The sequence below is a fragment of the Centruroides vittatus genome, unplaced genomic scaffold (genome assembly GCF_030686945.1).
Source record: "Centruroides vittatus isolate TY-2023 unplaced genomic scaffold, ASM3068694v2 contig_19, whole genome shotgun sequence".
NCBI lineage: Eukaryota > Metazoa > Arthropoda > Arachnida > Scorpiones > Buthidae > Centruroides > Centruroides vittatus.
Window position 1 is genome coordinate 6,008,307 of NW_027121169.1, and position 13,849 is coordinate 6,022,155.

Here is a 13,849-nt window from a genome sequence, read left to right on the forward strand (position 1 = left end):
CGATTTCCCTCGACGTATATATACGTTCCTCACTGCTAAGTGGTTAATTAAAAGATATATATAATAATATGAATAGATAACAATAACATTATATATTGTGTGTTATGGAATTTTTTAAATAAATTTTATAAGTTTGAACTTATAAAATTTATTTTAAAAATTTTCATAACAGACAATACTTAAAAATGTGTCCTTAACCTTTATCCTTTTTCACCCATGAGGAATTAAAGAATTACAGGCTGAAGTTTTTATCTCTAAAACATGAACATTGAATGTTGAGCACTGCCATCTTGTAAACCAATTTGGAATGTTGAGCATGATTCTAATGACATTCCAAATGCCTTTGTCAAACTTCTAGACTTTCAACATTTGACATTCATGTTTTAGGGATGAAAACTTCAGCCACAACCTCTCTATTAACAATCTTCCAGGTGGAGTCGACCTTTCCTCAGAGGCTACTTGTCCACTTCAATATGTAAAACATTAAAATCTTTCTTCTGGCAGTGACAAAATTAATAAAAAAAAATTGCCAGGACTATCAGTATTTAAACTTAGAAAATTTATTTTAAACATTTTTGTGTGTGTGAAACAGGATGAAGGACACATTTTTATGTGCAGTGATGTCTTGACTTATGAGTTTAATTTGTTCTGTGATAGAACTCCTAACTCAGATTATCCATATGTCAGATCAATTTTCCCATTAAAATGAATTGAAATGCCATTAATCAGTTTTGGACCCCCAAAACACTGCAATTTTTTGTTACATGTTTTTAAATATGAAAAATGTATTTATAAATAACGAATATTGCATAAAAACACAATAGAATGTATGCAATAAACTGGTTTTGTGGATGTTGCTACGTTTGCTGCACAGATAAAGAAAAAAAAGATGGAAAATTAGAGAAATGAGAGACAGTGGCACTGCACACAACCTGGAAGTGAACTAATACGTATGTCACTCTATCACGTGTTTTACTATAAGCTAGCCTGTGAGACATTGGAAGAGTAACAAAAATGATGAAATTACAGCAGTTTTCCATCTTCAAAAAGAAGATGGAAAACTGCTGTAATTTCATCATTTTTGTTACTTAATCTTAATCTTAATCTTAACTGTAATCTTAATCTATGGTTCACTGTGCCAAGTAGCAGTGGGGTATCCAAAGCTGGCTTGTAACCTAAATTTTAGCTCTCAACTCAAAGAAAAAAATTGGTTGAGAGACAGCTTGTATCTCGAAAAACTTGTAAGTTGGGACACTCATAAGTCTGTATTGTCTTTTACAGAAAATTTTTTAATAAATTGAATATATACTTTTTAATTGGCTGTGCTGTTGTCAGAGGGACAATTTTAATGTTTTGCATATTGAGGTGGACGAGTAGCCTCTAAGGAAAGGTCAACTCTGCCTGGAAGACTGTTAATTCCTTTTGCATGAAAAAGGATGAAGGTTAATTAAGGACATTTTTATGTACTGTCTGTTATGGAAAATTTTTTAAATAAATTTTCTAAGCTTAAATAACATTACATATATATTAGAATTTGCTTCTTGTTCCTCTCAGGATGTTCTTTTGTTATCCCCACTATCATCCCCATATACACACATTATATATATGACTGGTTCATATATAGTGCATTTCTTCAAGGAACATAAATTAATGCAAGAATATTTTTCTTTTATAATAAATAATGAAGAAAATTTTATTATTTAATTAATATCTATTTATTAATTAAATCTATCTTTATAAAACTACAATTATTATAATGACTGCTCATATGATGATTGGTGGTTCCTCATTTAACAATACAGTCTGACAGATTAATGGGAAATCTAATTAATCAAATCTGTCATATCAGTATGAGGTGGTTGTACCTGTTTATTGCATTAAATAATTAATTAAAGTATTAAAATGTACTTAGGAAGTTATGATGTCCAGGAATGCGACACATTCTCGACATTTACTCTGCTGAGAACCAGTTATACCATCAATTATGTTTGCACTGTGTGAAACACAAACAAAATACTAAAACTGTTGTGAATGATCCATCTTTATATAAGCATTGACATACAAATTGTCATTCAAATGATGGAATTTTAAATAACTATGACTTATTTTTATTTTGTAAACTATTTTTTATTTTATTAACAGAGATAACTCACTACTTGAATTCTTTAACTAAACCACTCTTACATAATTCTGCTGTATTTTCATTATTTTAATATTTCTTTGATTTAGCATTGGAATCTCAAACCTGTTTTTTTATTTTATACATCTTTATTTCTTAATTTTTCATTACATATTGAAATTCTCAATTCTTATATATTTTGTAGCCCTTCTGAAACATTCTCTCATCTTAAATGCACTACACTTTGCTCATTTTTTAGTTCTATATACAGAATATTGTTTAGTAAAGATTTATTTTTGTTGAGACCTGACGTGATTTATTCCAACACATTTTAAATTACTGTCAAAATTCAGTGTATAAAGATAAATTCATTTTACTTCTTGTTTGAGGAAGAGCAGTTGTGTAAGTTTCCCTTAGAATTAATTGAGGTGCATGGAGTAATTAGTTGTGGCACAGTTCACAACTAATGATTCTCAAAATGGTGTCAGCTCAAGAAATTGCAAACTGTGTAATGGTATGTGCAAGTGCAAAGTGCAACAAAACTTTTACATGTTTGAAAAGGATTCTTCACCACAAAACATCATTGAGGTTTGGAAGGAACAGATCCTGTAAATGGGAAGTGTGTTGAAAGGTCGCAAAGGTGAGAAACCCCAATTATCAGATGTGATTATGAAGGTGATTGAGAAGGCTTTCAAACAAAACCTTCAAAGTCCATTCGTTGGCAGATAGGTAATTGAATTTTCCTGCTTGACTGTTTACACTGATGCATCACAGACTATTCTATTCTCTGTGCAACAGGAAGAGCATGTGGAGATCTTATAATTTCGAGTAAAAAGGAGTAAATGTAGAACTGTAATTTTTGCAATAAAACTTTGTGAGTTTGTCTTCGAATTGATGCCTTGCTTTTATTATAATTCTCACATAATTTTACTGATACCCTTTTCAGAATGTGTTGGTCTCAATCTGGATACTTGTATATGAGACTAGTATACTTAAACATTAAAATTAGTCCCAATGTGATCTTTATAAAGATGGCAACTTCAACTTTTTATTTTAGAATAAATTAACAGTGTTAAATGTACTTTGTGTAGGTCAGTTATTCCATTTTACTACATCAATCAAGTTTATATGTAATACAAGAAAAAGTAGTTTGAAAATTCCATTATATTATTAAAACTAAATGTGAACTTTCAGACCAATTTAACAGATTAAATATTTGCATTAAAAGTTAAACTTGTAATGTGGCTTAAACAATTTTGAATGGTTAACTGTTTGAGTAACAAAACATTTTTTTTAAATTGAGAAGTATGGTTTTGCATTATGCTGTAAGTTCCATTGAAATGATATTTCTATCAGTAATAATTATTGATCTTTCTGATTAAGGTAATGAGAATAGTGGATGGAATACGTCCAGACAGACAGACTGTGATGTTTTCAGCGACGTTTCCTCGTCAAATGGAAGCTCTGGCTCGTAGGATACTGACTAAACCTATAGAAGTGCAAGTTGGCGGAAGAAGTGTGGTCTGTAAAGACGTGGAGCAACACATTGTAAGTATATCCTGACAGATTATATACTGTTTACAATCATAAACTTTAATTATTTATCTAAGATGCATTTTTTCTATTGTACAAAAACTTTGATTGTGATACAGTATTATGTAAAAGAAATTTCTATATTAAAACTTTTCTATGGTGATATATTTGTTGGTCTCAATTAACTGTGACCTATTTAACCAAGGTTCCACATTAGATAGTGTGAATTGTGGATGAGAATGTAGTAGAGTACAGAACTTGAAAAGGACTATAGAAGGATGAAAAACATAATTAAACAGAAATCTACAATTACAAATGAAATTTCTTATATTACAAAAATAATTTACCAAACATTCTGTGGTAATCTCACATGGTTCACATTACTCTAATTTAGATAATTGGAAACAATACACAAATAAAGTCCCATGTTTCTTGATCAAAAATATATATTTTTTTTAAATATGTACTGTACAGATTTAACCCTTTTCCCCCGACATCTGGTTTACGTTTATTTTGTGATCCCTCCTGAGGCAATATAGGTCAGTCAGGCAATATTATTTTAAAAATTCACCAAAAATCAAACTATCATTATATCTGTATGAAAAAAATCATGTACATTTATTAATATTTTTAGTTTTAAGTACAATATTTTTCAATACATTTTATTAGAAAAATTTATTAAAAAAATAATAATATATATCAAAACTGACACATAAACTTGATAATTTGAAACATTTTGAAACATTAATTTGAAACATTGTCTAGTTACCTAGTTATTTGCTGGTACTGAGCCAGAAAGATGTAGCATATTGTTTTGTACAATTCGATATAACACTTATGCATGTACGTTTATTCATTGTGAAATTATCACACATTATATCAAACATTTGATTGAAATTAAAATTTTGTTCTGCTATCAACTAATATAATGAACTAATATACTTTATTCACTTCATATCAAACAAGATTATATGTTTTTGTAATAAACATATGATTACCAGTAGCAATACATGTAACATTTGCTGATATTTTCGATTAAAATAAAAAATATATGAAATATCAGAACTGAAGGTCACAACTTGAATATTTATAACACGTTGACTTATTATAGCTAAATAAACTTATTATAGTAATATTATTGCATGAATATGCTAAAAATGAAATAATTTATTTTTTTTGGTAATTTTTTAAGGAAAAAAAGCATTAATTAAAATTTTTTAAGTTAACAAAACACCACCTGGCCAAAAATATGTGAAACAGACGATAGACAAGATGATGCTGACATACATTGTAGATAAATTTTACAAAAATCGATATTTACCAGAGTAACGACGAATCGATACCCTCGGAGTTTTGCTTAACAATCGGGTACCAATTGATCAGTACTTTCGGGGGCAAAGGGTTAATAAAATAATTAACCAAATAATAGCAGTTTGCATGTTAAACAATTTTCATTTTTTATCAAAAATATCTTTTCATTCAACAAGATAAAACTGAATTGCTGGAAATTTTACTGAACATTGTTCTTAATTGTGACAGAAATACTCTCAAAATTTGTTTACAAATAACCGGAAATTTTTTAATCATTAATCAATTTTATTCTAAAGATAAATAAAATTTATTTAATTTTGAATTTTAGGTACTGATTGAAGAGGAGGAGAAATTTTTAAAGTTGTTAGAATTGCTTGGATATTATCAAGAACAGGGAAGTGCCTTGGTGTTTGTCGACAAACAAGAGCATGCCGACGGGCTCCTTCGAGATCTGATTAAAGCGTCATACAATTCTATGGCTCTTCATGGCGGCATCGATCAGTTTGATCGAGATTCAACCATTTGCGATTTTAAAGCTGGAAAAGTCAATGTGTTGGTAAGTGTTTAACAATTTTTGTTATGTATGTATGTGTATGGATTATTCAAAAAGTTATCATGAAGAAAAATAAAATAAAGATTACTTATAATAAAATATAGTAGATCTTCAATTTAATAGAAAAATTTATAATCTTTTTATTTTGTCTGCATGTAAAACATGCTAAAAGATGGATTACTGAGTATAAATTACACAATATGCATTGTAAATTCATTATTACAGTAGAGAGTCTGTTATTCGAACACTTTCCAGTCGGACTGTGTCATGCTGAATCGGACGTTTTTGATACTAGATTAACTTCTAAAAGTATAATTTTTTGTTTTTATATTTTTTAACATATTTATTTTGTTTGTACAAAATAAAGAAATAATTTTTAACGATACAATAGCCTTGATTATTATTATAAAAATTTTTGTTAGGCGTAAAATCGACAAAAATTCAACACAAAGCAACACACGACGGAGAAAAATTTCAACATCAGACAGGTTAATATATTTTTTGTACATAATCGGTTATCCGAAAAATCAGTTATCCGAACAACCCCAGTCCCCAATTGATTCAGATAAATGACTCTCTACTGTAATATGTTTTAAAATGCATTTGATTTAACAGACTGTTGGTAATAGCAAACATCACTTTCCTTTGTTAATTTGTTAAATCGAGAGCCTATTGTAAATTCAAACAACTTAAATAATTTGGTAAATTACATTTGGACTATAATATTCCATTAAGCAGGATCAAAGTAATTAGCCATATTATAGCCAGATTACATTTGGGTTGTTATGATTAATGACTAATAGTTATTTGGAAATAATGATATACAGCAGTATACACATACACACCATGCTGGAGTAAAGTTTTAGTCTGTTGAATGTCATAGAGATCTGTAGATCTGTCTAAGATCTTGCAAGTTGGCATAGTGATTAAGTAAGTTTATATAACTGGATGGTAATCTGGTATTATATCTAGTAACACATTTGAGTGATATGCAGATGATGCAGGTTTGCGCTTTACTCAACATTAATGTTTTCTTCTAGAAATTTCCAAATTATTTAATCTAATCTAAACTTATTAACACAAGATGACTGCTAATCATCTACCTTTTGGCTAATTACTTTGTTTAATCATTAATTACCCATATTATAATCTGAATGTAATTTGGCAATAGTTATTTAATTCTTTAATTATGGATTAATACTCACCTATTCATTGCTTTCAGGTTGCAACATCTGTAGCAGCAAGAGGATTGGATGTAAAGCATCTGATATTAGTTGTGAATTATGATTGTCCGAATCACTATGAAGATTATGTTCACAGATGTGGGTAAGTGATTACATTTTAGTGACTGATAAAATGGATTTTTTATAGTGCAAGTAATGGTTTTGAATTATCAAAAATTATATATAATATGCAGAAAATTTAATTCAGCAGTAAATAAAAAAGTTGCAATAATACTACAATATGACTCATAGTTCTCTCCGTGCATGTTTTTACAAATGTTTTGCTAATACAATATCATAATTAATTAAAATATTACCTTTGCATTAATAACTCAATTCATAAGGCTAGTAAATACAAAAAAGAGTCACTTATGTATGTATTTTATAACATGTGACATTTGGAATCATATCTGTTTATTACCATTATTTTCCACAGGCATTGGAATGAAACTTGGGCACAATTTGTGTTTACATTATAAAAATAGACATTTTCTTGTCATTTTGTAATATGTTAAAAGAAAAACCTGGTCAGTCATTTTCAAAGAAATTTTCTGTTCTAGTCTGAGCTTCACAAGTAGTAATAATAATGATCACTTTTTGTTGTTATATACTGTAGTTTAAATATGTATTCTCTCTCATTGTCATGATATATGTTATGAAGTAAACTATTAAATATTGAGATACAAATCTTGTTTTAAAATTTATAAATATATAGTCAAATAATATTCTAATTAGTTAATTAATGTTTATGAATGTCCAAACTTTCGCTTTTTTATATCATTGGGAAAGAAGTAAAGGTGAAAAACCATTTACTCTGCTTTAAAAATTTATTATATTAAATTATCTTTCTACTATATGAAAATATTTGCATTTCTCAAATATTTAATTTATTTGTAGGAGAACTGGAAGAGCAGGCAATAAAGGTTACTCTTACACATTCATTACGCCGGATCAAGGAAAATATGCTGGTGATGTAATAAAAGCCCTTGAGTTGTCTGGAAATCAAATTCCTGAGAATCTGCAGAAACTTTGGGATGAATATAAAGCAAAACAAGAAGCGGTAAGTAGTTTAAGAGCTAAAATTTGAAAAATTTTATTCTTTTCTTATTGTAAATAAAGGTGTATGTATTACTTACTTTGTAAAATTTAACAGTGGGTAAGATTGGAGAATTGCTGTTTATGAAACTAAACAGACATCTTGAATTTAATAGTTAGATTATATATAATGCTTCATAAACTTCAAACCTACTGTCTTTATGTAATTAAATTTTGAAACATTTTGAAAATGGACTATGAAGTTTTTCAGTTCTCTTGCTGTCATTTTGATTAACTTAAATACAGTTTATGATTGTAAAAATGAAATAACATTTAATGAAGCATATATTATGCTTCATTATATGATTATTATTATTAATGTTTTTTTTTTTTTATAGGAAGGGAAAAAGATCAGAAGCAGCAGTGGTTTTACAGGGAAAGGTTTTAAATTTGATGAAGCTGAGGCCCAACTGGCAAATGAGAAAAAGAAGTTTCAGAAAGCCGCTCTTGGTTTGCAAGATTCTGATGATGAAGATGCAGAAGCTGATGTAAGTAAAATTTAATTTATAATCAACAGTTTTAATTGAAATGTCAGTTTATGATTGTTTATTTCTTTCTAGATTGATCAAGAAATAGAAAACATGTTAGCGCCAAAAAAACGTGTACAAGAAGTCACTATTGCGAAAACCAGCCAAGGTACAACCATACCGGGATTACCGGGTGTGTTGTTTCCTTCTGCTGGTAGTGCAGAAAAACTTGAGCTCGCAAAACGTCTAGCATCCAGAATTAGTCTCCAAAAGAACCTTGGATTGGAAGCCAAAGGGGCGACACAACAGGCAACCGAAGCAGTTTTAAAAGGACAGTTGTCGTCGCCCGTCATCTCTGTAAGTATATCTAGAAATAAAGAGTTGCAAATAATTGACCATTGCTTAAAGTTTCTAGTCTCTAAAAATCATTACATTTCTAGGCAAAAACTTTAGCAGAACAACGCGCAGAAAAACTTCATGCGAAACTAAATTATCAACCAAAATCAGAAGACGAAGCCAAGGACGAAGATGGTGGTGTCGAAACATTTCGAAAATATGAAGAAGAGTTGGAAATTAATGACTTTCCTCAACAAGCAAGATGGAAAGTTACTTCTAAGGTAAGGATTAGATTATTCTTTAAAAAACACCATGAAATGTTTTTCCAGTATTGAAAAACAAGTTTTGTTTTCATTTCTAAATTTTAGGAAGCATTGGCTCAGATTAGTGAATATTCTGAAGCCGGGATTACGGTCCGTGGCACATATTATCCACCTGGGAAAGATCCAAAAGACGGAGACAGAAAACTGTACCTGGCCATCGAAAGCACAAACGAACTTGCAGTTTCAAAAGCTAAAGTGGAAATTGTTCGTCTTATTAAAGAGGAGTTAATTAAAATGGTATGTATAATTTTAACAGAAGAGTGAAGAATTACATTGAGTATGCTGTTAATTCTTAGTTACTGTAGGAAATTGAGCAAGGTTATTGACAAATTGATTACACTTTGTGCTCAGTTTAAGTCAGTCAATATTTGAGTAATGAAGTAACACATTCTTCCTAAAGTATTAATTTAGAAGAATCTGTTACCTGTATTTGATTCTCTGTTTTAATTTGTTATCCACAAAAGACATACAGGTCATATTGACCTGAACCCAAATTTTTTATTATAAATCTTGAATGGGTGGAAATAGATGAGTTTTCCAGGAAATATACCTCCACTTATCTTGAATACATCACATCACGTCACATCACAGCAAGTATTAAAGTGGCCATTGCTTTCTGTCAGGTACACATATTGTTGACAATGTATCATCAGTGTTCTGGGGTCGCATTCTAAGATATCAGTGGTGCTGGGTTTTTTATGACATACTCTTTCCTTAAGATAGCTCCACAAAAAGAAATCATGGCTGGTAAGATTGGGCGACTGTGGCAACATAGAATCTTAGAGATGACATGGTTCTCAAAATAAGTCTGGACTGTCACCATAGACTCCTGTGATATGTGGCAAGTCACTTCATCTTGCTCAAAGTAATCTTGTGTCAGATCCACATCATCAAGTTGTTTGACAAATTCCATGAAAATCTGCACATTTGTGACATTGTTCAGCATTTCTGTAAAGAAAAAGAAACAAAGTTGCCACCTAGCAACCAGTTCCAGCACTCAGTATGTTAAGCATAAGGGGAGGCATGCTTCCTGAAAATCTCATTGATTTCCATTCATTTGTTTAAGATTTATAATAAAGAATCTAAGTTTGGGTCTGCATGAATTACCAAGTATTTTTAAATCTGAAGCCATTTTATTTTATAGCATGAAATTTGTTACAGGAAACAATATTCATTATTAATAAATACAATGGCCAGGACAATATAAAAATAATCACAAATTAGAAGAAGTCTTCATATTCTTTCCCTTTTTGACACTTCAGGAACACTTGTGCATAACAAAAGTTATTGTATATGAAATTTCAGTTTTAAGAAAGAGAACATTAACAGTTTCAAAGAGAGCAGATGCTTGTCTCTAGTTAAAATAATAGATAAATATATCCTTCTTTTATTTATATTTATTATTTTTACATTTCCAAAATACAACAACAATCTAGTCTTCACTAAAATCGGAATAAAATTTGTGTATGAGTGTAAGCATTTTGTCAAATAAGCAATCAGCTGGCTACAGAATTTCAAAATGTATTACTATACTAGTGTGGACTAAACTGTCTACATAATGTCCTGCTTTGTGGAAATGTGTTTTTCAATTGTTGATTACATAATGAATGTTGTTCCAGATGTATTCTAGAATCTTTATTTCCTTTGGGTAAATTTTAATTTTTCTTTTTATTTCCCAAAAAATAAATTCATATCAACCTCAAGGTCATCACATCAACACAAATACTTTACTACAGTGGAAACTGTATATCCAAAATGGTTGTAAAAAAACCACCTCACAACCTGTAACATTGTACATAATGTGGAGACCGACTCTCCACATGTACTTAACATTACATTATATTTTGAGTAACTGAATTTACCTTCAAGTACAGTTGTAAACATTAAATACTGTAATGCAATTAAACTTTAAATATGTGGCACTCGATGTACTCAAAACACAAAACAGAGAAGACTGCCTATTCCATCAAATTTAGATAATTGATTTTCTTCTTTATAGTGTTTAAGAGATTTAGCACAAATGGGTCTTTGACAATTTTTTTTAGCAAAATGAAAGATATTTGGCAGTAACCAATTGGATACTTGCTACACATGGCAAAACAACTGTAATTTATATTCAAAATTAGATCCTGTTTCTGATACAACAAAGGATAAATAGTAGATATCTTAACTCAAAGAATTAAATTATATAAAATAGATAATTACTCCATGAAAAAATTGTAAACATTTTAAAATTAGACTAAAAGAATGTGAAAATTGTGTGTGTGTGTGGATTCTGGTCAATAGAATGTCATTGACTATGTCTGAAAAAGAGTATTAAATTATAAATAGTTTGGATTTGCTATTAGAGAGCACAGAAATTCAAACCATAATTTTCATGCTTAATTAATTAATTAATGAAATGTCTGGTGGAGCTGTTTCTAGTAAAAATAAGAATTCACTTTTTAGTGTTAGCACTTTCAAATTAATGTATCCGTTTCAAAGATGAAAACGTGTACTTATATGTCATAGAAGCATTTTAAACCTTCAAGAATATTTCTCATATAATTATCTTTTAATTGAATTAAAATTTGCTTATTCTCCAATAAGCAATGTTTGCGCTTTCACATACAGTTGTTCTGTAGGACCTATCGCACCAACACAATTTAATAAAAGGAGTTTATTAATCAATAATATACACTTAATTATGTTAATGTAATTTATCATCATTAATATAAGTCCAACCTATTTGGAACCCCTTTGGTTAAACTAATTTAATGATTTAATTATAATTGTATTTTTAAAAAACTAAATTTCCCTCAATTTTTAATTTTATTGAGGGGAATTTAGTTTTGTATCATCAGTTTTAAACTAAAGACAGGATTTAGTTTTTTATTATAAGAAAAATACATTTAAAGTTAAATAGCCAAATAGGGTCCAAATGTGTTTTGGACTTGTATTAATGGAGATCATATGTGATAGCACAAATATTGTGCTATCACATATGATCAAAATTGAAAGGACAAGAAGTATTATTAAATTAATAATAATATAGAAATTTTTGTAACCGGGACATTCAATTAATTTACTTATGTGCTTTATCAATTAATTTGTCTGAAAAATAATTTAGTTTTTATGAATTCATTTGTAAAATTAGGGCAAGAATACAAATTAAACTTTATATTGTTTTCTTTTTTTCTTTGCAGCAACATTCGTATCAACCCATCAACAGAGGACGTTACAAAGTGCTTTAGTTTGGTCAAATTTCTTTTCTTATGATTTGTTGACTCGGTCAATGATGATCACACCGTTAATTTTGCCGAGCTTGTCCGTGTAAATATTCTTTTGCACCCTTCTAACACCTTTTTATTTTAAAGTAACAGAAACAAGAAATTACACCAGTGTATATTTCCAAAATTGATTTTTACTTTTGTTTTATTTTTCCTGTATTAAACAATTAATTAAATCTTAAAAGATCGGCATAAAGTTTTCGGTTGATTAGAAAATATGTAATTACGTCTCTTATTCAATAAAATAGTTCATCCTTGACAGATTGTAGAGATAATTTTCTTGAATAAACTTGTAATGAGTTTGAAGTTACAAATTCTCAGTTAAGAATATTTAAGGTTTATAGAATGCATCTTTCAGTTACAGATAAATTAAGTCTTAGAGTTTCAGAATTTTGATTTAACACAAAATCTTTATAACTTCGTGAAAAATTTGAATATTTATCGGGTGAAATACTATAGATTATAGGGTAATAGGGACTTTACAAAACCCCATTACCCTGTATTAGTATTGTACAAGGTTTAGTATAGAATTCAAGTATTGGATCAAGTTCAAGTATCAACAAACATGCATTTGTGAATGCTCAGGACCCCTAAAGGCACAAGACTAAGTTTCCTATAAATAAAACTGTCACTGCAATCGCAACATCATCTGAACTAGTATATAATAACTTAAAGAAGTTGACATAGGTGCATGCCATATAATTAAAACTTGTATTAACAATCAGAATTTTAGTATTATTGTTATTTCTGTTATAAAATTTTAATTCCTAGAATACAAAGAAAAGTGCAGGAGTCCGGCCTTAACTACTTTCGGTAACGCTGAAGTTTTGTATTCCAGAGCAACAGAAGGTGCAATCGAAATATTCCTGCACATGAATACATCAGATGCTTGTGTTACACTCTTACATGTGATTTGGTGCTCAAACACACAGATTCAGTAGTACTGAAAGTAGTTAAGGATTAGGTCGTCAGTTTATTACTAAATTATTTTCATTTGAGTTAATCTAGTTTTTATTAATTCTTCTATTTTCAGGTTTATACATTTTGTGTGTAAGCTTAAACAAAAGATACATTATAAAGCTTGTAATTTTCCTTTAGTATTGAAAAGTATCATTATTTTTGTTCTAGTTGCTACTACTATCAAATGATTTTTCTTTGAAACTAATTTGATTATGTAACAAATTCATTTGGATTTTAATGGTGTGTACACTTTCTACATTAATAAAATCATTAACTTTGGATAATTTTGGGCTGTAATGAGGCTAATTATTAATTATGTTCAAAATAATTTGTAATAAAAGTAGGTGATTACATTGCCAACTTGTATTAATGTAAGTAATTATGTAAAATAATTGCTATAACCCATTAAATGATTTAATTACTGTAGAAGTTTGGGCTTATTTTGTTTATTCTTTTACAGGTAAAGCTTGGTACTTGGTAAGGAGGAACAAATTCAAGTTATTTTGGTGGAGACCTGCAATTGACATGGAGTTGCCAAAAAGTTTGCATCCAGACTGGTGTGTGATTGGTGGAAAGTCTGTATGAGCCAGTCAAACTCTTTGGCAATACCGTGCTGATTTTAGGTCCCTGCCATCAGAATAACTTGAATTTGTTTCTCCT

The 13,849-nt window shown here is 29.4% G+C and overlaps 1 protein-coding gene across 2 annotated transcripts in view; it reads left to right on the plus strand.

Annotated features, from left to right (window-relative positions):
- The window catches only part of Prp5 (pre-mRNA processing factor 5), a 64,643-nt gene extending 52,155 nt beyond the window's left edge, over positions 1-12,488 (plus strand). For both annotated transcript variants that reach the window (XM_067264602.1, XM_067264601.1), the window contains 9 exons: positions 3,503-3,667; positions 5,292-5,519; positions 6,739-6,842; positions 7,637-7,799; positions 8,173-8,322; positions 8,395-8,658; positions 8,742-8,918; positions 9,006-9,197; positions 12,146-12,488. In XM_067264602.1, the coding sequence (XP_067120703.1) occupies positions 3,503-3,667; positions 5,292-5,519; positions 6,739-6,842; positions 7,637-7,799; positions 8,173-8,322; positions 8,395-8,658; positions 8,742-8,918; positions 9,006-9,197; positions 12,146-12,193 (1,491 nt within the window). In that variant the 3' untranslated portion in view covers positions 12,194-12,488. The remainder of the gene's footprint in view (positions 1-3,502; positions 3,668-5,291; positions 5,520-6,738; positions 6,843-7,636; positions 7,800-8,172; positions 8,323-8,394; positions 8,659-8,741; positions 8,919-9,005; positions 9,198-12,145) is intronic.
- The last annotated feature ends 1,361 nt before the right edge of the window (positions 12,489-13,849 follow it).